The 22,743-nt window shown below is 38.4% G+C and overlaps 3 protein-coding genes across 3 annotated transcripts; 2 read left to right on the top strand and 1 right to left on the bottom strand.

Moving 5' to 3' along the window:
- The first annotated feature begins 3,270 nt into the window (after nt 1-3,270).
- LOC128740659 (ADP-ribosylation factor-related protein 1) lies at nt 3,271-4,216 on the top strand. The gene is made up of 3 exons (XM_053836225.1): nt 3,271-3,465; nt 3,544-3,968; nt 4,028-4,216. The coding sequence occupies exons 1-3, from the start codon at nt 3,373-3,375 to the stop codon at nt 4,113-4,115; spliced, it is 606 nt and encodes a 201-aa protein (XP_053692200.1). The 5' UTR covers nt 3,271-3,372; the 3' UTR covers nt 4,116-4,216.
- Nucleotides 4,137-20,881, bottom strand: LOC128740651 (translin-associated protein X). The gene is made up of 2 exons (XM_053836216.1): nt 20,503-20,881; nt 4,137-4,949 (listed from the first exon to the last, which is right to left on the bottom strand). Exons 1-2 carry the CDS (start codon nt 20,772-20,774, stop codon nt 4,247-4,249), a joined length of 975 nt encoding a protein of 324 aa, XP_053692191.1. The 5' UTR covers nt 20,775-20,881; the 3' UTR covers nt 4,137-4,246.
- Nucleotides 8,834-15,422, top strand: LOC128740640 (calcium permeable stress-gated cation channel 1). The gene is made up of 3 exons (XM_053836206.1): nt 8,834-9,056; nt 12,315-13,344; nt 13,413-15,422. Exons 2-3 carry the CDS (start codon nt 12,396-12,398, stop codon nt 14,699-14,701), a joined length of 2,238 nt encoding a protein of 745 aa, XP_053692181.1. The 5' UTR covers nt 8,834-9,056; nt 12,315-12,395; the 3' UTR covers nt 14,702-15,422.
- Nucleotides 20,882-22,743: the final 1,862 nt, after the last annotated feature.

Genomic DNA, 22,743 nt, shown 5'->3' with positions numbered 1-22,743 from the left:
AAAACAGCAAGTGGGCTGTATAGGCGACCCACAGTAAAGCCAGCTGTTATTGAAATTGCGTCATCTGATCTAAACGAAGTTCCTAGACAAGGTTTACGGGCCGGGGAGTGTTGAGAACACTGCTTATCGATAAAATCTATCATACCGCAACATTGGTCATCTTGATCGTAATAACAGATCAGCAGCAGGGAAACCATTTTGTAGGAGGCAGATAGTATAATTAAAACTGTGACAATTGTTGTAGAGCAGAAAATGTGCTTTTTTCTAAAAGATAAATTTTCATTTAACATCTAAATGAAAGCTTATGAGGGGTTTAATGAAATATAAACTTTGATAGTATCTAAATACTATCAAAGTTTATATTTCATTAAGCCCCTAATAAGTTTTCGTTGATAAAGTACAGTAAGTACAGAACTAAACAAAATAAAATGCTATATCATCTATTGCAAATTGCATCAAAGACGCGAAATGCAAGAAACTTGCAGACATTTTGCAAGCAAAATTCCAGCAGTGAGCCGTCAATTATTCATGTCAATTTATTGGGATTGACACTTGCAATAAGTTGACATAAATATTTGACAGCTCGCTGCTAGCATTTTACTTGTAAACTGTTTGCAAGATTTTTGCATTTCGCGTTTTTGATGCAATTTGCAATAAATTTATAGTGCAGGGAGAAATTAAAGCGAACATATTCGGTTAAGAGTAATAGGTGAATTATTGTCAATTGCAAGGAAAATTTTACCACCCAAAGTGCGATATCGCTAATAAAAGTGCTATTTTGCATTAAATCGTTTCGGTATGTTCGGCGCACTTATTGCTTGGAAGATAACGAAAAAGTGCGCCGAAGATACCAAAACGATTTAATGCAAAATAGCACTTTTATGAGCGATATCGCACTTTGGATGGTACAATTTTCCTTGCAATTGACAATACTTAAAAAGGAAACTTAATCCGTAAGTGATGAAAGCCTTATAACATTTATTAGCATTTCTGAAAATATATATTAATTTCTAGTTTGAGCGAGACAAAATCAACCGCTACAAAATTTAGCTTCCAAAATCACCTAACACATACCATACAAATGTAAAAATCTTACAGCATAAAACCCTGCAAATGCAAGCTACTCCGCAATATGTACCCACCTTTTCGCGTGCTTAATGGCGGATAGTGGGCGCAACTTTTGGAAAATATTTAAATGCTTTTGGCAACTTTTCTAACGTGAGCAGAGTTGCCAAAAGCATGTTATTTGTCGACCAACATTTGAAAGGGGCGGATAAGCCAACTGTCAAACAGAACGAGTGAGAGTTCATTTTCCTATGCTGCTCCAGCAAAAAATAACTCTCGCTCGGTCTGTTTGACAGTTGGCTTATCCGCCCCTTTCAAATGTTGGTCGACATTTTTTCCGATAGTTGTACCCACAAGCCGTAAAGCCCTATAAATGTATATCTTTATAAGGCTTTAACTAGTCGCCATTAGGCACGCGAAAAGGTCGATAACAGAGGTTGCTAGTGTGCAAGCAAAATGTGTAGGACGATGATTTTTAAAGGATTTTAAAAATGTGTCATGTCAGTTCGTCAGTGCTATATTCATTTGAGACAAGATTTTTATACCAGTTTATTCTACCAAATATTTACTCAATATTGGCGTGTATTTTGATCTTAATGAAACGTTACTGAATTTTCTATAGTAGTGAACTATAGGTGGTTTACTGAATATACGCATTTTCTATAATGGTGTCTGTGTTGTTTAAATCCAGCAGGCCGAAAAAGCCTCCACAGGGGTTACGGCTTTTCAAAAACAGATCAAAAGAGAGACCGTTGGATAACGTGTCGGTATTGCCTACATGTCATTGTATCATTGAATCGTTCGTATACATTAGCACCAGAAGCAAGTGGTTGTCACTCAAATACTAGCTATGTCAACACAATAGAAGAGTTTCAGGCGCAACTGCCTCACACATTGGTAGTAGTGTAAATAAAGCACCACATGCTGAAATTAATAGCAAATTGCTAGTGAATGAAAATTGATTTATATTTCCATATCAGAGGGGAATTTTTGTGTTCTTTCGTGATAAAAAGAAGTAGAATTTTTCTATGATACCATGTACACAGTTGTTTAGTTTCTAGAATAAGTAAACGTGATCATAATTGTGTGTTTTCCAAACCATCTTCAAGAGCGTATACACGTAAGCCGTAAGCAATTGCTTCTGTTTTTTTTTTTTCAACCTAATAGCCTAGGTGGTAGTGGAAAAACAGTGGTTTTGATGTTTATTGAATAAAATTTAGTAAATTACTTACATTTTTCTGAAAATAGTTATAACACATTAAAGCCTATGAGTGCTATATTCGTTTCAGTATTGTTACATATATAGCGGCGAAGTTATTTGGGAAAGCGCAGCCAAAAAACGTCATGTATGCCGAATTTAGTAGCGCGCTGGAAATACCCTCCCGTACCCTACAATGTTTTTCCTTTGTTAATTTTTTTCGGGACAGGTTTCTGTGCTTATTTTATTTTTTGCGTGTTATCCGTATCGAGATTGCTGACATTCATCTTATGCACACTTTGCCACGTGGTTTAATCAGCTCTAACCTTTTTGATCTTATTTTAAGAATTGCTCGCATCATATCGCATCAATTATGCCAAGATTCATATAGCAAGATTATAAGGTTAAACCGTGGATTAAACTGATATTAAATCTCATAGGGATCAAAAGATTTATAACGATTTATTGCTGATTACAAGGAAGATTGTCCAATCAATAAGTGGCCAATGACTCATAAAAGTGCTATTTTGGCTTAAATCGTTTCGATCTCTTCGGTGCACTTATTGCTTGGAATGTACAAAAAAGTGCGCTGAAGATAGCGAAACGATTTTATGCGGGATTGCACTTTTATGAGCGATTTCGCACTTTGGATGATATTGTCAATTGCAAGGAAAATTGTCCAATCAATAAGTGCGCAATCGCTCATAAAAGTACTATTTTAGCTTAAATCGTTTCGGTCTCTTCGGCGCACTTATTGCTTGGAAGATAACGAAAAAGTGCGCCGAAGATCGAAACGATTTAATGCATTTGGATGGTACAATTTTACTTGCAATTGACAATACAATTTGCCTTGCATTCATCGATATTTAAACAAAACAATAAAAATGTGAACCACCTTAAAGGAAATTTGAGAAAATTTAATGAAGATGGCATCACTGTCACCAGAATCAGAATCTTATTTTTGACATCTGGATTCAAAACAAAACGTTTTCCTGCCCGTCAATTGCAATTGATATGGCTTTACACAAAATCAGTAAAACGTAAAATATAATATCTTTCTTTCTCAGGGTGCAACTAGATTTGAGAGAAATAAAAACTGGTATTTCAAGATGTATACACTTCTCAGTGGCTTTTATAAATATCTCACTCAGAAGGACGAGTACTGCATACTGATATTGGGACTGGATAATGCTGGCAAAACGGTAAGCTATATATAACAGGAATTTGCGTGGCATCACACGCATGAATGGATAACTTTAGTACTATTTGGCCTCAAATAGACCTACCTGGAAGCAGCAAAGACGAAATTTACGAAAAACTACAGAGGAATGAATCCGAGCAAAATAACCACCACCGTAGGACTGAACATTGGACAGATAGACATGCACGGTATCCGGATGAGTTTTTGGGATTTAGGAGGACAGCAGGAGTTGCAGTCACTCTGGGACAAATACTATTCCGAATCTCATGCAGTGATATATGTAGTAGATTCAAATGATCGTGATCGGATGCACGAATCTAAGGAGGTATTCGACAGGATGATCGCTAACGAATATCTTTCGGGAGTTCCTCTCCTGGTATTGGCCAACAAACAAGATCTACCAGACTGTATGGGTGTACGAGAAATCAAGCCTGTGTTTCAGGAGGTCGGTCATTTAATCGGACGAAGAGATTGTCTGGTAATGCCCGTGTCAGCGTTGACGGGGTGAGTAAAATAACTAGATCATAATCTTGCTTCGATATGTAAATTATACACAATTTCAGGGAAGGAGTCGACGAAGGTATCAAATGGCTGGTGGAATCGATCAAACGGAATTCTTTCGCTCGTCCTCCCAAAACAGAAGACACTTGAAACTTCAATCCTTATTCCCTGAACGGTGCAATCCGATTGTATGTATCATTTAATTTATTCTGTGTTTTATATAAGTAATAATGAAAATTCCATTTTTGAAGTAAGAGAAAAGAGGTTTGCGATTAATGAAATCAAAAGAAAATGCCCTCGTCCTCATCCTGGTTATCCTTTGCAATGACGCCAAATGCACAATCGTCCGTGCTGCCCCATTTGGCGGCTTCTCCACCGCGGACTTTTACGTTGTAGCATACATTTTCGCTCTTAAGAAGACTTTGTCTCAAAGTAATAATTTTTTGAGAAAAATCACGGCTTCTGGCGTTACTCACCGAAATAAATCCCTTATAGAGCTCTTGTAAGAAGCGACGATGATCGAAACAGCTGTCAACATCACCGGAACCAAGGGAATTGATACACTTGCGCATCACTTCTCCGCTAAGATCACCAATTCCCAAAACAAAGTCTAAGGGCTGCAACAAACAGCTTATTTGATTTTGATTTATCGATTGCTGGGAATCATTATCGTTGTTAAATGTTTCACTGTCAGGATTTTCGATTCCATCATGATTGCAATGTGTTTTATCGGCTGATCCATCGGTTGAAATCTGGTACATTAGTTTATTCTGAATTGATTTCCAGTGAGACATCTTCTGGGAGTTGATATACTCGATAAATGTGTACGCTTCAATAAATTCCTGTATCCCACTAGAATATGCTCGCGTATACTGATATGGGTCAACGCCTTGCAGCTCTTCGGCGATCGTACAAAAATGAGTCTGGCACAAATTATCTAGTCGCTTCTTTGCTTCGTCGCACACTCGAGATTGATTGTTTTTCCTGCAAGAAAAAATCGCTGATTAGATAAAATACAGCAATAGCTTTCATAACCACTAGTTTTTGTTCAGCCTGACTGGTTGTTATGATTTTTTTACATGAAATCGAATTTCAAAAAAAATATAATTCGCTTGATGATGAAACAGATTAAATCTTTTTCCTTTTTTTCGGGTTATCCAACTGGATGCCTAATAGCGTATAAAACTCTGCGCTGGACCCTTTTGTGATGTCAGGGAGACCTCAAACATCAGTTCTACCTGACGAGACAAGCAATGTCGCCCACTAAAACACAGGTAGAGCCCCAAGCATAACCGACATATCTATACCCGCAGGCGAAGGCGTTCCAACCCTGCGCGGACTCCACAACCTGGCTCTGAGATCTCTCTGCCAAAGGCTGGAATGTCATATTTTAAATATAATGATGATGCATGATGATGATGAAGATGAGAAGAAAAACGAAAGATCGAACTTGTAAATGTGCCTTGCCCTGAATTTTTTGTACTACGTAGTTCAAATAAATGTACATATTTAGTTTAAACCCTAATCTTTTTTTCTTCGGTACCGCCATCCGGGGTAAGATTGTGCCACGGGGGTGAGATTGTGTCAAAAACCAAAAATATTTATTTGTGAAAATTTATTTTATCTATAGAAACTGGTGACCTAAATTCAAAATGATGATGAACGTAACATATTTATTCATAACTTAGAATGGAACACAAATAATATTAGCAAACTATTTAGCCTAAACAGGGTTTCAAAGTTCGCGATCAAAAATACGCAGAAGTAACGCTTGTAAAAAATGTCCCGCATAAACCAAGCCAAACAAGAAATCACATCAACTTGCTATCTTGAAGGTATATAAACTAATCATTTACAATGTATTGAAAGGTTATTATGCGTTGGCAAAGGTGTTGATTACGAAAATAATATTTTTCGAAACTTTGTACTTTTCGAGCTTCACGGGGGTGAGATTGTGCCAAGTCATAATGATCGATCCAATTTGTGGATTTCACATACACAACAAAAATACGTCAGAATACACCAGCACACTCACATTCTTTACTGTTGAGCACAATATTTTGACAGATTAGTTTGCATCATCCATTTTGGAGCAAACAGCATCATAGGTCTGCTAAATAATTTAAACTAATTTTTACTTTTTCTCTGGAAATTTCAGATACTTTGAATAAACACTCTAATAAGACGAATATATTATACCGTGTATAAACTACCAGTTTTAAGGAGGAGGGAGGGGGTGGGATAAGCCACATGTTCTGCGGCCGCGGGTTCTTGAACGAAATAATGGTTACCTTTGTTAAATGATCAAATAAGTATGCCCTTTAGGATACACCCCTTCATATATCTCTCCCTTTTTAACCCTAGAAACGCTACTGGCTATATAAAGGCTGTCCATTGACTACGAACACATTTTTAGTTATTGCAGACCTCTCCGGGTTATTTTCGTTCATACTTTTTGTATGATGCGTTGTTTTTGGCCGACCCCCTGCCCCTAATAGTCCACTTAGTTCATGGACGGCCCCATGTGAACTACTTTATACTGATATTTATGTGTATTGTTTATAAACATGCTAATGTTCACTGTTTAAGTTTTTAGCCTAACTTTATGTTTTTGGCACAATGTCACCCCCTAGAAGGGGTGAGGTTGTGCCAAAGCTCATGCACTTCCAGTAAAATTAGGTTTCATTGTAACTAAACCATCTCTACGGTAGATGTTAATTGAACAATTTAGTACATATTGACAGGTTTGAAATCAACTTAGTTCTTAAATTGTGCGTATACTGAGTTAAAGAACAAAAATATATGCTTTTTTGGCACAATCTCGCCCCGGATGACGGTATTTCATGCGCCAAATGATGCAACAAAAAAGTGAAGTGAAGTGACGTGAGCCACAAATTATTAACGTTAAATATTAATGGTTCACTGTTTTTGTAAAGCTTTCTTACATACACTTTTACTGCTAATTTATTCTAGCAAATATTCTTTTAACCTACAAACCAAGCATAATAATGATAATAATTGGTAAGGTAACTACACGCTGTACTTGACGATCAGGCAGTTTCATGTAAAAGAATCAGTTTGGCTGGCTCAAAACATTTCAAAGTTTGTAAAACTGCATTGTATGCGCATCCGACGTAGAACATTACCAGTTTTGGTATATTTTTCTATTAATGAAGTGAAAGAATTAACCTTAGGCTGTTAGACTCCTTGATAAATTGAACTATTGTGAGTTCATTATATAATATGTATTATTAGTCTTACAAGTTCATAAAATTGGTTGATAGCCAAAATAATGAATTTTTTTCAATATGTATTGAAGATATTTTGACGGTCAACTGCGGCAGACGAAATGGGGAGATATCTAAAACCAGCGAGTTTCCTTCTACAAATAATTGCAAAAAATTTTAGGCTTTCGGAAGAATTGCCATTCCTGACTGGTGATTTGGCATAGTTGTAAGCAACACGTGTTCTGTGAAAATTCAGTGGTCTAAGTTACTATCACTAACTAAGCACATGTTACCACCTTACATTACAATGCTCATGACAACGACGCTGCTTGATATTGAATACGATGTGTGTTACTTTCCCTGATAACAATCCCAGTAGCCTAAAATATTGCGTGTACGTTGGATTGCGGGAAAAGTCAAATATCGGGTTTCACAATTTTCCAGCTTTTCGCGTGAATTTTTTTTACTTTTTTGCGTATAAACCTGACGCAGGCCCAAACAAAACAATTGAAAAAAGAATCATGCAATTCGCGTTGACGAACGTAAGCTGCTGCCACCTCAAAAAGTTTACTGTAGGGGTGAAGCAGAATAGGAATTTGTTAAAGAGTGCAAGAGATCGAAACATTTTGGCAGATTTTCACCCACACTCACATATGGGAATTGCTATGAGTGTGCAAGACATATCGTTTAATGCCGTCAAATCAACGCGAATCCGGTCAAACCGTTCTTGAGTTTATCCCTTACAAACAAACAAACCAATTTGGTTTTATTATATTTATAGAAAAAGATACTATGGTAGTGGTACCACATCCTAATCAACCATCATTTGTTAATTTCTTTCTAAAAATATACACATGCGAGATTTACGGTGGTTCGAAAACTTTGTAACAAATTTGAATTTTCTTATACCTGAAAATAAAAAGCAGGCATAATAAAACGAGCCAATATAATAGTCCCTAAGTTGATAAGCATTTTCTCCTTTCAACGCTAATATGCAGTGATATAGCGCCTATTTAGAAATGGCAATCTTTTTAAAGTCATAAAATTTAATGCCGAATAACCGTTGGAAATATGGTGATTTTTCAAATTCCGCTACCCAGCAGTTGTGCTGGTTAAAAATCTTAGAAGAGTGAGGGGTCACGAACTACCATAGAAAAAAATCCTGCGTTCAAAAAAACCCACATACAAAATTTGGTTTCATCTGATTGATTAGTTCTCGAGTTATACAAAAATTCGTGCTTCATTTGCCTGGGGGGAGGAGTCTCCAGCCATCATAACAACCGTACGTACCCGGCTCAAAAAACCCCTGCATACAGATTTTCACGCCGATCGATTCAGACAGACAGAAATTCATTTTTATAGGTATAGATCATGAAGGCCACTAAAGTTGTGAGCCATTTCGCAAAAGTTTAACATTTTAAAATTTGACAGTTCGATAGTTAGTCCGATGATCTTTCACAAAAATCAAAAATAAATGAATCAATCAAATTCATCAATTTACTTTGGTGCTGACCGTGCTGGCAACCCTTATTATGAGCACACGCACACTCAAACAAAATCGCATAATATTTTCCCGACAAGTTTGACATTAGGAAAGTTGCAAAAACATTTTCTTTCTCGTCATCAAGTAGCACACCGTCATCAAAACATTAAAATCGCTTGAACGGAACGGAACGGCTTGCTGCTGGCCAGCGAGTGTAACACACAAAAGAAGCAAGAAAAAAGAAAATTTTTGGTTGTCTATCGTTCGTCTGTGTTGTTGGGTTTTGTGGAAAAATCAAATAAATCGCAACCTTCAAACGAGTGGTTCGGTTCATCTAAATTCCGTCGAGGAATTGTCCCAAATTGTGCTCCTGCGGCAGGGGTAAGTGGTACAGTTATTCGCGTGACACGCATCAAATTCCACCGCGTCATAGCACAAAAAATGCTGGTGGTACGAGGAAAAATGACGGTGGTTTAACATATATACCCAATTTGAGTTGAAAACAATGGAAATAAGTTTCTACAATATAGTGTTTAAATCAGCTGTTTTATAAACACTTCATTCGTGCGATGCCGAATTATGCATTCACACGATATTAGTGCGTCAGGATTGGTCACTACATTCACACTTGATATTGTTTCTTTTGGCCATTACTTCATAAGCTACAGAGATCTTTGAAACGTGCACAGGGAGTTAATAATTCATCAGACCATAACTGATGTGCAGGCTCACGTAATAGTCCCAAATTTAGCTAAACGAAGACTAATGTTGATAGTTTGTTGGAGGGTTGGAGTAGTGAGGAATGTTACTCAAAGCGTATTCTTATCACTTAGATGGCTTCTTGATATGATCCTTGCCTAAGTTGAGAATAGAGTCTTCAATGACATCACACACTAAGCAACCTTTCACATTTCCGAGGTGCACTCAATCTCATTGTGTGGTGCTTTAGTAGTATACATCAGTGGCTGTTGTGATACAACCAATTGAATTTGATTTAAATCAAGTCGAAAAGAGAGCTGCAAAGACCAAGATAAAATAATGGTTTACACGGACAGAGTAGTAAGTTTTGTAATCTTGTGATTGTAACACATATAATAAAAAGTGTTATTCGGTTAAACTGTATGTGTTTGCTTCATTGATGAGTAAACGTTGAAGTAAGGCATGGCAAGGAATATCGTGATTCATCGCAACGCTAAATCGTGAATGTTAAGGGAGTAACGTTTCGTCTCGCGATAAAAACCATAATTCGATTTCCGTTGCATGTGTGAAAAAATGCAGAATTTCTTCCGATATGTCAAATAACATAACTGAATGGACCTTGACCTAGCCGCCGATTCCTACGTGTTCCTCATGTTTAACGATGCGATGAGAGAAACTATGAATTGTAATTTCTCTTGTAGTTTCGAGGACGATCAGGAGAGTTGTTTGGCTTGTGTTTGGCTGTTTATACATAATTTATAAGACCAATTAGGGAAATTAGGCCGGATGTGAGTGCAATTTGACAGAAACATTAGTATTTTTAGGGTTAACCTTTTGTTTTTTACCTTGTGAGTTAATATGTCATACGAACCATTCACTTGAGAAATTCAATATTTATGCACTTGAGAAAAGTTTGTTCTATTTCTGAATTTGAACGTGCATTAGCATAATTACACTGCTACTGATTTGAATTAAAAACAATAAAAATTTCAATCAATGTGCAATGAAAAAATTATCAATTAGGTATATATATGCGAAAAATACATCTTAATCCCGTGAAAATGAAAAGATGTTTTACCCCCTTTTTATTTTGTATTGATTTTACAAAAATCTTCAATAACCTAAGGTATTAAATATCATTCAAAACATTAATCAGTTTTTGGTTTTCTTAAAATATAGCCATAAATGTTATCTAAGTATTTATCAAGAGTTGAATTAGACCACTGCAAACTATTTTATCAACCTCCTTCTTCTCACTCCTTTTTGGAATTACAAATCGGCAGGCAACAAAAAAATTTGTTACATATGAGTAGTTTGTAGTTTGTCGCATCTAGCACGGAAAAGAAGATGAAGTTCAAACAATGCGATGATTGAAAAGTATAGTCAGTGATTTTGATCAAATCTATGAGTTATTACCACATGTACATACCGTGATCTGCACAGTTCATGACAAACATTTTTAGCTTTAAGGTGAAATTAGTTGTCATTCATGCCGCAAATTTCAAAAGCAGTTTTTTTGTTTGAAACAAAAATGTTGTTCATGAAAAAATTGCGGAGATTCCACCTTTTTAGACTCCCACACGAAAATCATTACTAGCGTGGTTATTTTCTGCGTGTCCATACATTACTGCAAGGAACAATGCATTCGCTGTGTTCAGATTGGCAAGAAGAATGCAGTGAATACATTTCTATAAACAGAACCCCGCTTTTGGGCCCATAAACTGCTTCCGAAATTGGGCTCTCCGACGAAAAGTGAATGACTGCTAGTTTCCCATTAATCACAAGATTTTGTATTAATTCATGGCAATCGATCACAGTGTTACATTTTACCTAGCAGCGATAAAAAAGTTTATTCTTGTTGTTTCTTCTTCATCACCTGTATCTGTTACATTGCAACCAAGCAATGAACATGATCTGATTGAGGTTTGTCCTAATCTGTACAGATTGCGACAAAGGACTTGTCACTCATAATTAGGGATGTTAATAAATTCAAATCTGATTGCTGCTATGTTCTTGATCGCTAGAAGCAATTTATTCCATCCCTGGGTAATACAAATTTCTTTCGATTTTTTCGATTTTCTCTCTCTCTCTCTCTCGGTAGGTTTTCGCATCGTAAAGAAGAATGCGATAAAACTAATAATTATTTTTTTCATGTAAATATGTACAATCAAAAGAAGTTTAAGTTCTGGTTTTCATGCAAAACAAATTATCTGGACGAATAGATTTTTTGCGATTGAATGATGAAAACTCTTGAACCCATGATTGTCGCCATGTCGCTTGACATTTGTCAAGCAAACAATTATAAACATGTAGGTATTTTATATTGTCAATTAAAAACAATTTTCGTATCTGATTGTGAGGAGCTAAATTGGTTAAAATGATGAGAGCAGCTTAAAAGGTATCATAGAAAAACAAAATGAACAAAGAAATATGACATTATTTTTGAAACTAATAAAATTAGAAAAATACGGCTTCCCGAGAAAGGTTTAAAAATCTACATTTTTTTAATCCGAAACCGAAGCCTACAAGGAAATTAAAAATATTTCTACTTAAATTTAGCACGTTGAATTAATGAGACTTACAAAACCAACCGAGGTTGTTCAAAATTTTAATCATTCAAAACTATTTACGACAAATGTGAAGACATAAAAAGCAAAGAAAAAAATATTTTTAATTTTAATTATAACACAGTAATTGCATTTGTGTGCTTTTCTAAAAAGTCTTCATCTTTTATATTAAGCACACTTTTTACAATGAACCATGAAATAATCAACAATATAATGGAGTTCATTTTAGGCAGCCAGAAACGCTACAGCACCTGGCAGGTTTATTTTCGTTATCTGCGAATGTCACCATACGTCACTCCCTTATCGCCAAATCAACAAACAGAGACCACCCGATTACTAAAACTGTATCAAAATTTCTTTTCTCATTCAACAGAGCATTACAGCTATTGCATGACTTCTGACAAACGACAGTGAACGACTAGTGAGAAAAAGAGCAAACGGATCCGCAATCAGCATGGAAACCAACGAGACGTTTTTTGTGCCCAATTACTATGTTCCAAGCCGAGATGCATGTCTGGTGCTAAACAAAACTAAAATCATCATAACTCTGTACGAGGGCATCCCGGAGACATTGTTATTGAATGTGATTGCGTGGATTTTCCTGGTTTTGCTTTTCACGTTGCTGAGACAGCAGGCATGGGATTATGGACGGCTTGCGCTAGTTAACAGTCACGGCGAAAACAAGCGATGGACACAGCTTTTCTATGCGCACGGGAACGTCAACGGTCGGTCAGGCTTAGAGGCAAGCGACGCAAGTATTAACATCGATCGGGGGTTCTTCTCATGGATTATTGCAACGTGGCGTCTGACCAGAGAGCAAATTCTTACCCACAGTGGACCGGATGCAGTGCACTATTTGTCCTTTCAGCGACATTTGATGACGGTTATGGCTATCATGACGACCATTTCGATTGCAATTATTCTGCCGATCAATTTTTCCGGAACGCTTGGTGGTGATAGGAATTCGTTTGGACATACTACCATCTCCAATCTGGATCCAGATTCGTCGCTGATGTGGGCGCATGTATTTTTTGCGATCGCTTATGTACCGATGGTAGTGCTTATAATGCGACGAGCTTCCGGAAGAAATGCGTTCAAGACAGCACCGACCAGAACGGTGATGGCAACCAATGTAACTCAACCGGATTGTGACAAACGCATTATCCGAACGTATCTTCAGCAATTGTTTCCGGATGTGGGGATAGATGATATTCAGCTGGCTTACAACATTAGCAGTTTGATCAAAGCCGCAGAAGAGTACGAACGAATTGTGGATGCGCGAATCTTCTGTGAAGCGCATCGAAACCGAGATCGGGAACCTGTTCAGGCGAAGTTGTCTTGTTTCACTTGCCAAAAAGTGGATGCTTTGGACTATTACAAAGAGGAAGAAGCTAGGTTGGCTGGTATGTACAATATTTCCTCACACAATTTACCGTTAGAAATACGTACTCTTTTTACTTTCTTTCTACAGGTCAGGTGTCAAGGCTTAGGGCTTCAGCTTTGAACGAACCACTAGGAATCGCCTTTGTTACTCTTAATACTGCTCAGGAAGCACAGCACGTAATTCTTCATTTCCGTCCGGGTACTTATCGCGATTGGCATCTAACGTTTGCACCTGCTCCGTCGGACATTTTCTGGGAAAATTTGAATATCGACACGGCTCAGTGGTACTGTAAATGGATTACAGTGAATTTGTTTTTATTTCTGTTTTTGTTTTTCCTGACTACTCCGGTAATTATTGTCAACCAACTGGACACTCTTTCATTAACGAAAAACACAACGTCACAGATCGGAAAAATCAGTCCACTGATTTCGGAGTTCTTACCTACATTGCTGCTATGGTCCCTGTCAGCACTAATGCCGGTAATTGTGGCGTACTCTGATACGTGGCTTTCGCATTGGACAAGATCCAGACAGAACTACGTGATCATGACAAAAACATTTGGTTATTTACTGTTCATGATCCTCATTCTGCCTTCGCTTGGATTGACTAGCGCGGAGGCTTTTCTCCAATGGACGATCCAGTCGAATGAGACATATCGCTGGGAATGTATATTTCTTCCGGACAAAGGTGCATTTTTTGTCAACTACATTATCACTGCAGCTTTCATCGGTACGGCATTGGAGTTGATCCGATTTCCTGATCTCATATGTTACCTTTGGAAACTGGCTACAGCTAAGTCACGCGCAGAAACACCGTACATTCGCAAGTCGATCTTGATTACTTTCCCGTTTGGAATTCACTACGCCTGGATGGTTATGGTGTTCACCATGAGTACGGTTTATAGTCTGGCCTGTCCACTGATAATGCCATTTGCAATGGTGTACATTCTGTTGAAACACTTTGTAGACAAACACAACCTGTTTTTCGCGTTTGCGCCTTCGAATATGATTAGCCAGGGAAGTGGCGGTAAAATTCATAGCACCGCAGTCACGATGACTAAGTTCTCGGTAGTTACGCTGCTGTCAATTATGGCCGCCCTGGCCTGGGTCCGCGCGGGAGGTCTTCAAATGCGCGCCGTGGTGCTGATTTTGGCCCTATGCTTGACACTGTTCATGTTCACCTTTATGTCACCAATCAAGAGGTGCACCACTAAACCATTGAGTATTGTGGAAACGGAAGGGCCGGCTCCGGTTTATGTTGCCGACGTGCTTATTAATCGGCGAATGGTATCCGATAGTCCGTCACATTTAAGCTATGGCTCTGATACAACGATGGACATTGTGATGAACGATGCCGGTCGAAGTGTGACAGTGTAAAGTGATCCTTTTACCCAGACTACTGTGCAAACGGTTGCTCGGGAATTCCAGTTTGCTCATGGTTACTCTCTTCACTATTTCAGTGTCGCGTTTTTTGATAGCAGTAAGCGTTTTGTTTCGTCGAAAAGCCTTGTTTTTGGAGTCTGATCATCTTTTTACATAGCTTAATTCTAATATTTTTTAAATTATTTGTACTATTTTTTACCTTATGTATAACATATAAAGCTTCAATGAGGGTTAATATTGTACATCACCAAAAAACTGGGTTCTTGTATTCAAGGAAACTAAACTAGCTGTGACGTAGTCGATTATGATTACATGAAGAAACTAGCCTGTAAGCAACGAAATGGTATTAGAGAGTTACGGCTGTAGAGTGACAGAGATTTTCGATGTTTGTTGGGCAAGTTATCTGATTTAGTTAGTCACTGGCCTTTGATTAGACGAGCGCTTTGATGAATTTTTTTTTGTAGTGAAGCACATGTCTTAGGTTTGATAGCGATGCCCAGTTCAGCTTTTAATGAAAACGATATAAAAATAAAAATGCTATACAAAACTAACTAAACTCTGTCATACTCATCTGATTAAAAACAAGAGCACTGGTAAAATATTTTACACATTTGAAATACCTAATTATATTCTATAAAATTGGAACTGTGAGCGTCACTAGAATACTAATACTGTAAGAAATAAAAGATACATATTTTGGAATAAACGCGTGAAAACCTTGAATTTGACCAGCATTCCTCACTAACGTCAATAATTAAAACTTTCTAAATAATTCAATGGCCATTTTGTCGCCAAACAAATGTCTTTGAATAATCAACAGAATCAAACTTTTTGTAAAAATAGTGTAGTAAACAGGCTATCAAAGGAGAGATGAACATCAAAAGGCTGAATCAAGTTTCTTTTGATCTACCGTTACATAGGACTACTACAACAAGTCTATCTGTTTGTTTGTCTAGTTAACGGTAGAACGCCATCAACTAGATCAATTCGACCGAGTCAGGCGTTTTCTGGTATATGATACCATCGTCACAGACTGTCAGACGTAACAATCCGAAATCATCTGGTAGTCTTCGCGATACACAAGTGGCTCGCTATTCTATAACTTTAGGTTACTCGTCTTTCATTTCGATAGTAGCGTCAATTTATCACCCATATTCTGTATTTCGAACGGGTGTTTATTTTGTTCGACTTGTTTTGAACGAGTTGTTTTGCCCATTTGATTTTGCTGGAGAATTGAAGAATACCATCCAGTTTTGTTCGAAAACCCCATCCGTTCGAAATACAGAATGGGGGAGTATGCAAACAGCGTTTTCGTTCAGAGAGTTTTACTTGAACGTCAACGATCGTCTTCCGACGTCACGATCTGAAGCGGAGGGGTCCGATCTGTACATTTGTGAGGATTATTGAATCGTATCGCAATGTTCGACGAAGACTGAAGCATCACACGAAATTTTTCTGGAACTACGTAACGTAAACGAGCAACGCAAATAGTCCGGGATTCCGTCACTAATGGAATAAAACGAAGAAGTTGTTGCCGCTCCTCAGGATATATACCGTTTCTTTTCCAAAAAACCTCAAGTGCTTTAACCAATGAGGTATTGAGCGATGACGGTGTTGCCTAAGAGCTGTTGTAGCAGCCAACAATGTCCCAACAGATGTTCAAACACTGGGTGCCAAAGATATCAATGTCTAGATGATTTCGAAGTTTGTGAACACACTCAAGTCGTTCTTCAATCCTGGACCCGGTGGAGTACCATCCGTATTCCTGAAGAGACACAGATCCCGCATGCTAATACCGTTACTCGGTTTATTTCGAATGTCCATTTCCAGTGGGTTTTACCCATCGTATTGGAAATTTGCACATATGTCCTTTGTCCACAAAAAAGAAAGTAAACTAGTCAGGTATTCCTCAAGGAAGCCACCTAGGCCCTCTGATTTTTTAGCTTTATTCCAATGACGTTAATTTGGCCATTAATGACCCCCAACTCTTGTATGCAGATTATCTTAAAATGTACTTCCGGATCCGCTCGATTGACGATTGTCACTTTCTTCAAAATCGGTACAACTGTTACACTACAAACGCGGAAGATGCGAGAACACCACAGAACTCTCTGTTGTACGAAGGAATTAACTTTTTCAATTCGATGCCGCGACAAATAAAATGAGCAACAACTATGGCAGAATTAAAAAGGTTATACATTTTGCACATAAAAGCTACTTTATAGACACAATTTAATTTTTTTGCAAGATTCAAGAAAATTGTATATTTTTAATTTTTATTTATTTTTATTGGATATAATAAGTTATCATGTTCACTGATGATGATGGATTTGAAATTGTTATTTTTAATTTATTATTATTAAGTATAGACAAGACTAACACATGCTTGAGCCACTCACGTGAGAGCAGACAGAGATAATTTGCAAATTGAATAATCAGGTTGAAGTCCTGAACAAAGGGGTTGGAGCAGCAGCTGGACAGGCTTGGGTTTGCTTGTGGACTTTGGAACTCGTAGACCATCGCTTTCCTGCGGAGGTTTATACTGAGTACCAAAGGACTGTCCGATCAGGGTATGAAATGGGGAAGGCAAATGAGGAGCGTCCAATATAGCTCTAGCTATCCCAAGCCCCTACCTAGCGCCTCCACGTGACCATACCTGGTAATGTTCTATTGAGTAGTCAATCTAGGAGGTGCGACGCTGGGTGGTTCCCGGCTGCCTGATCTCAAAACCGCAGTTTTGGGCAGACGGCGCAGATGAAAAAAATTAATTAATTATTAGAAGCACTTATAGAACCTCAAAGGACGCAACTCTATTCCATTCAAAGGACTGCTGGTGAGATTGTTGTATTTTTTGCCCATATATACCACATTTCATCTTAATATCATATTATTAATAGTATTATTATTGATATCATATATGTGAAACGCTGGATGATGGAGTGGATTGCCAACCTGAATCCTTAAGGTCTGAAACAAATATGGCAGTTCTCAATTCTCACAAACAAATCATCACGTGGGTTAAAGTTGGAACCAGGGATGGTTCGATCACTTTGACTCAATTTTGATTCATTTGACAGTAGCATCCTAGCCGAGCAAAATTTGACAAATTGATGTATAGGACATTTGTAGATAATAACTAGATCTACAATTTTCCTGAATAAAGTGTTGCTGTATCTTTTGTAGTTACGGTGCTACAATGCTAGTACCTCATTAGTAACTAAATGAACGTTCATTTAGTTACTAAAGAGGTACTAGCATTGTAGCGCCGTAACTACAAAAGTTACAGCAACACTTTATTCTGCAAAATTGTAAATAATAACGAGTTCTACAAATGTCTCATACATAACTTTGTCAAATTTTGCTCGACTGAAACGGTAGTGTCAAATGAATCAAAATTGAGTCAAAGTGATCGAACCATCCCTGGTTGGAACAGCGAAATTGATTATTACATGGAAGGATCCTAACGCTGGAAGGCGACTCTTATAACCCCGGAGTGCGCACAAGTGCCTCTGCTCGTGGGTCCGCCCAATCCCTTTTGGCCCTTCTGTAACAGCATTAGCGTGAAATTCATATGATAATTAAATTTGGATCTACTGAATTCTATTTACATACACTGGCAAGTCCTTGAAGTGATGGTGGCTTTCCCCTACTACAACTACTACTACTACTACTGGTACCACAGGACTGCCGGATCTATCTCGTAGTTCTAGGTCGTAATCTAGAACCAGTTGTGACTAGCTGGGGCTCTAAAATATTAGGTTCGATTCCTAATCAAGTCCAGATAATTTTTTGGGTTAGAAATGTTTTGGACGAGTCTCGGAAATTTTTTGAAATTTTGGTATTCACTTGAAAGTTTGATATATCTGTATTAGAAGCCAGCTCGTTAATTGCTTTTACCACCTGGCTACATGGTTATATCATAAGAATTTTAAGTAGATAAATCGTCCCGCTCAAGCCGTTGTAGGGGTATGGAGTGGGACCATCATCATCATCAGCATCATTCGAGGCCTTTACCACTTGATACGACGTGAAATGTATGATAGTGAATCCGGAGAAGTGCTCAGCAATTATATTTTCCCGAAAGATCCAATCCTGTGTCGTTATCAGCTTGAATGCACAGCAATTGAACGTGTTTCGCCCATCAAAGACTTGGGTGTTATCTTAAATTCGCAGTTAATGGTCAAGCAGCCATATCTCGTATGTTGTTACCAAAGCATCAAGGTCTTCAAGCTTTATCTTTAGGATTGCGATTGCGCTTGTGGGGTTTCTCAAACAAACGATTCAAATTCTCTCCCGCATCATATTTCTGCTCAGACTGAGGCCGTTGCAGGAAACCTTCGTTGGTGAATACGAGTGCGGTTTCGAGAGGGACGCTCCGCGGCCAAATCTTGCGACAGATCTTCGATAAATTCCGAGAATTCAACTTGCAGACTCACCATTTGGTAATAGACTTCAAGGTGGCGTACGATTCAGTTAAACGAAATGAGCTGTGGCGGATTATGCTTGAGCATGGTTTTCCAACATAACTGATTAGGCTAATACGTGCTATCTTTGATGGTTCAAATCAAGCGTCAGGACTCGTTTGTGATGATGGTTTGAAGCAAGGTGACGAACTATCGAATTTACTGTTCAACATTGCATTGGAAGGTGCTTTTCGATGGGCAGGCGTGCAGAGAAGCGGTACCATCATCACGAAATCTCATATACTCCTAGGGTTTACGGATAACATCGAAATCATCGGTGTTAACCGTAGAGCTGTGGAAGAAGCGCACGCGCATCTTAAAAATGAAGCTGCGAGGATAAGGCTTAATCATAAATTATACCAAAACAAAGTATATGGTGAGTGGTGGAGAGCGTGGTAGACCTTCGGGTGTTGGAACTGCGGTGGTGAGAAATGGAGATACTTTTCACGTGGAATTTGTATAGTTTATTATTTATTAGTAACATGCGGCAGCAATGTGAACCGTGAAATAAAAAGGCGGATAGCGGCTGCCAACAGGACCTTCTACGGATTACGTAGTCAGCTGAGGTACCGTAGCCTGCAACTTCTGTACAAAGCTCGCGCTCTGAAGACTCGAATTTTCCCTGTTGTTATCTACGGCCATGAACAGGGGCTTGCGATGGGTGCCATGTTTTTGTTGCCAACATCTCAGCATATCTCGACAAGGTTGGCAGCAAATTTACCTGTCAGGCGGGCGCTTTTCCTGCAATAGCGCCCTTCGTTAAGTCGACTGTCAAACACCGTTCGTTAAGATAGGGATAGCACCCCGCTGGCCATGAAGCGTAGACGTTGAGAGCGACCAACGAGCTCTTGGGGTTTTTGAGCGTAAGATGCTGCAATCAATTCTTGGTGGCATATTAGACGAAGGAGTGTGGCGCAGGTGCATGAATCATGCAATATACCAAGTATACACAGATGCGGATGTTGTCAAGTGACTAAGAGGCTACAATGGGCTGGCCACGTAGCAAAGATGCCGGATGAGAGACCAGTGATTCGATTGGACCAGCGATTGGAGAGCGGCAGCCCAAGACCGAGAAATGTGGAGACGGCTGCTGAATTCGGCATGGATTCGATAAGCGGATTGTTGCCGGAAAAGCTAAGACGTTAATTTGTTTGTTCTAAATTGTTTTACTTTTTAGGGGCAGTTTTTTGTAAACATATAGTACATTCGTGTGACATTCGCCCTCGTTTGACAAAGCACATTTAAACAAAGTTCAATAAAAACAAACTGATTTATAAATAAAATCGCTTTTTCAAAGTGTGATAATTTATAAAGTAGAAAATTTCAACTTACTTGGAATCTACCGTGTGCAGCAGAAATATTATTCTCTTACTCTCAATGGTGATGTCACGGCTGCACTTGATAATGCGCTCGTACCGGTCATGTTTTTCATCCAATTCCCGGGCATACTCGCGGAAACACTGTATCACCGGATTTGTTTCGTCGATCGGTATATTGGAGTCTTTGCCCCCGCCACGTTTACCAGAACCGCCACCATAACGGTTTCCGCCACGGTTAGAATTGTACGCACGACGATTCCCGCTTCGATTCTGGTGATAACTCATTTTTGTTGCAAGATTTTTTTTATTACCTGTTTATAACAATATATAAGAAATAGCTTATGAAAATGATTTTAAATCAGTACATATAAAATTTGCGAGATTCTCGTGTAAAAACGATAGAAACAGAAGAATGCTACCGCTACGATTATATAGCAAATATGATTGTATCTCTTGAAACAAAATATTAAACAAAGCAAAGAAGCAGATCACGCCAGATCTAACAAACTGCTCGAAAAATGCTCCCACGCCCACACGCACAGAGCTGCCACACAAATACAGATATTTGTGCATGCATAAATTTGGGACCATACCATGCCGTTTTCTCCGGAGTATTTTATTTTCTCGGTCTAATCTTTTAAATAACATAAATAGTTTATGGCACTCTATTGGCAGGCAACCATGTCTTGGGTGCCATGCCAACATCATAGCGGGAGCAGAAATGAGATAGTAGTTCGTCGCTACGTTTCACTCGACTGCCTCAACGGCCTCAACAGTGTTTTGAGTCCGCTGTCAAATTTCGAGCCCGGGACATTCAGGCTGTGAACCATTTCGCGAAATTTTTAACTTTTTGGTTAAAATTTGACAGTTCGATGGTTTTCCGAAAATAACCCTGCTCGGAAGCATGGTTAGTTTTAACCAAGTTCTGAGAGCCAATGAGATATGCACAGGTGAGGAAGAGAGCTTCGACAAGTTTCACTGATTTTTCGTTAGTTTATTTTTACATTAGTATGGATGCTTATCGCATTATAAATTTATTCAAACAACCCGGGTTAAAATGAGATGAATTTTATCTATCAAATAAAAGCAAATGAACATCAAAAATTCCTCCGATTTTAACTCGGACAGAAAAAACAATATTTTCACCCTCACCTTATATGCTCTCATTGAGCAAAAAAACTATCAATCCGTCAAATATGAAATGGTTCACATTCTGAACTGATTTTAACCACTCAAGGAGAAATAACCATCGAACTGTCAAATTTTAACCAAAATGTTAAAAATTTCGCGAAATGGTTCACAGCCTCAGTCGCTGTCACTTACTGCAGCTCGATATACAGATATCAATAGGGTGGTTTATGGAGTACTTTAAAATTCAGGAACATTTGTAGAGCCAGAAATCACAGCAACTAAAATAATTGATGGGTTCCAAATTTATGCATGCACAAATATCTATATTTATGGCAGCTTTGATGCCCACACGGCCCACACGAAGATTTTTTGCAATGTGCCCACACTTATAAACATTTAAACCTAAAAGTTATTGGACCTGAAACATGCGTTTGGCAAACTATTTCTGGACGGCGCTACCGACAGATTTTACACACAAAAAATCGATTACTTCCTTCGAACCTGTTAATCTGTTCTCTGTGATTATATTTATTTGCTTAAATATAAATAAATATCAAATGAAATTTCTTACTAATTATGAGGCAGCCCCAAGGGGTCGGACACTCAGCACATAGTGCCCCGGCACTGCAGAGATATCAAACGGCACACCTCTAAAGCCCTATAAAAATAACATTTATAGGGCTTTACACACCTCCGGTGCAATTTTACATATGAAATGGGAGCACTGCCAGTTGTCAAAATCATCTCGCACGGTTGCCAGATCTATCAGATTTGAACGAATTTAACAAATCTTGCAGTTCGGCACTTTCGGTACAGCATCGGCACAGTTCGGTTCGTTTCAAGTCGCCTAACATATAAACGGCTGTGCCGAGTGACCAACCCCTTGGTTTTTACCACGAAATTTTGGCAACTTTTCTCACCTACAAAATGTGTGACTGAACAAGTGTGCTCAAAATCCAACTTTCAATGCAAAGGGCAATACTATATCCAGCTTTTTACGCGCTATAATGGTGGCCGCTATAAATTGTGTTCGTAATATGCGAACAATCGTTTTGACAACTCTGCATACATCAAATCTGGCACTCTTCTATTGCAACACTACCGTGCTCTTTCTTTCGTTTAC

The sequence above is a fragment of the Sabethes cyaneus genome, chromosome 1 (assembly GCF_943734655.1).
Source record: "Sabethes cyaneus chromosome 1, idSabCyanKW18_F2, whole genome shotgun sequence".
Classification (NCBI taxonomy): Eukaryota; Metazoa; Arthropoda; class Insecta; order Diptera; family Culicidae; genus Sabethes; species Sabethes cyaneus.
The sequence above is the reverse complement of the archived record's forward strand: the minus strand, read 5'-3'. Positions and strand labels throughout refer to the sequence as shown.

What these genes read in the sequence shown, in the direction of transcription:
- LOC128740659 (XM_053836225.1), top strand. Translation starts at nt 3,373, where the DNA reads ATGTATACACTTCTCAGTGGCTTTTATAAATATCTCACTCAGAAGGAC. An exon ending in TGGATAATGCTGGCAAAACG is followed by an intron (nt 3,466 to 3,543) that starts GTAAGCTATATA and finishes GGCCTCAAATAG; the next exon opens with ACCTACCTGGAAGCAGCAAA. An exon ending in CCCGTGTCAGCGTTGACGGG is followed by an intron (nt 3,969 to 4,027) that starts GTGAGTAAAATA and finishes ACACAATTTCAG; the next exon opens with GGAAGGAGTCGACGAAGGTA.
- LOC128740640 (XM_053836206.1), top strand. Translation starts at nt 12,396, where the DNA reads ATGGAAACCAACGAGACGTTTTTTGTGCCCAATTACTATGTTCCAAGC. An exon ending in GGAAGAAGCTAGGTTGGCTG is followed by an intron (nt 13,345 to 13,412) that starts GTATGTACAATA and finishes TTCTTTCTACAG; the next exon opens with GTCAGGTGTCAAGGCTTAGG.
- LOC128740651 (XM_053836216.1), bottom strand. Translation starts at nt 20,774, where the DNA reads ATGAGTTATCACCAGAATCGAAGCGGGAATCGTCGTGCGTACAATTCT. An exon ending in CTGCACACGGTAGATTCCAA is followed by an intron (nt 4,950 to 20,502) that starts GTAAGTTGAAAT and finishes TTTTTCTTGCAG; the next exon opens with GAAAAACAATCAATCTCGAG.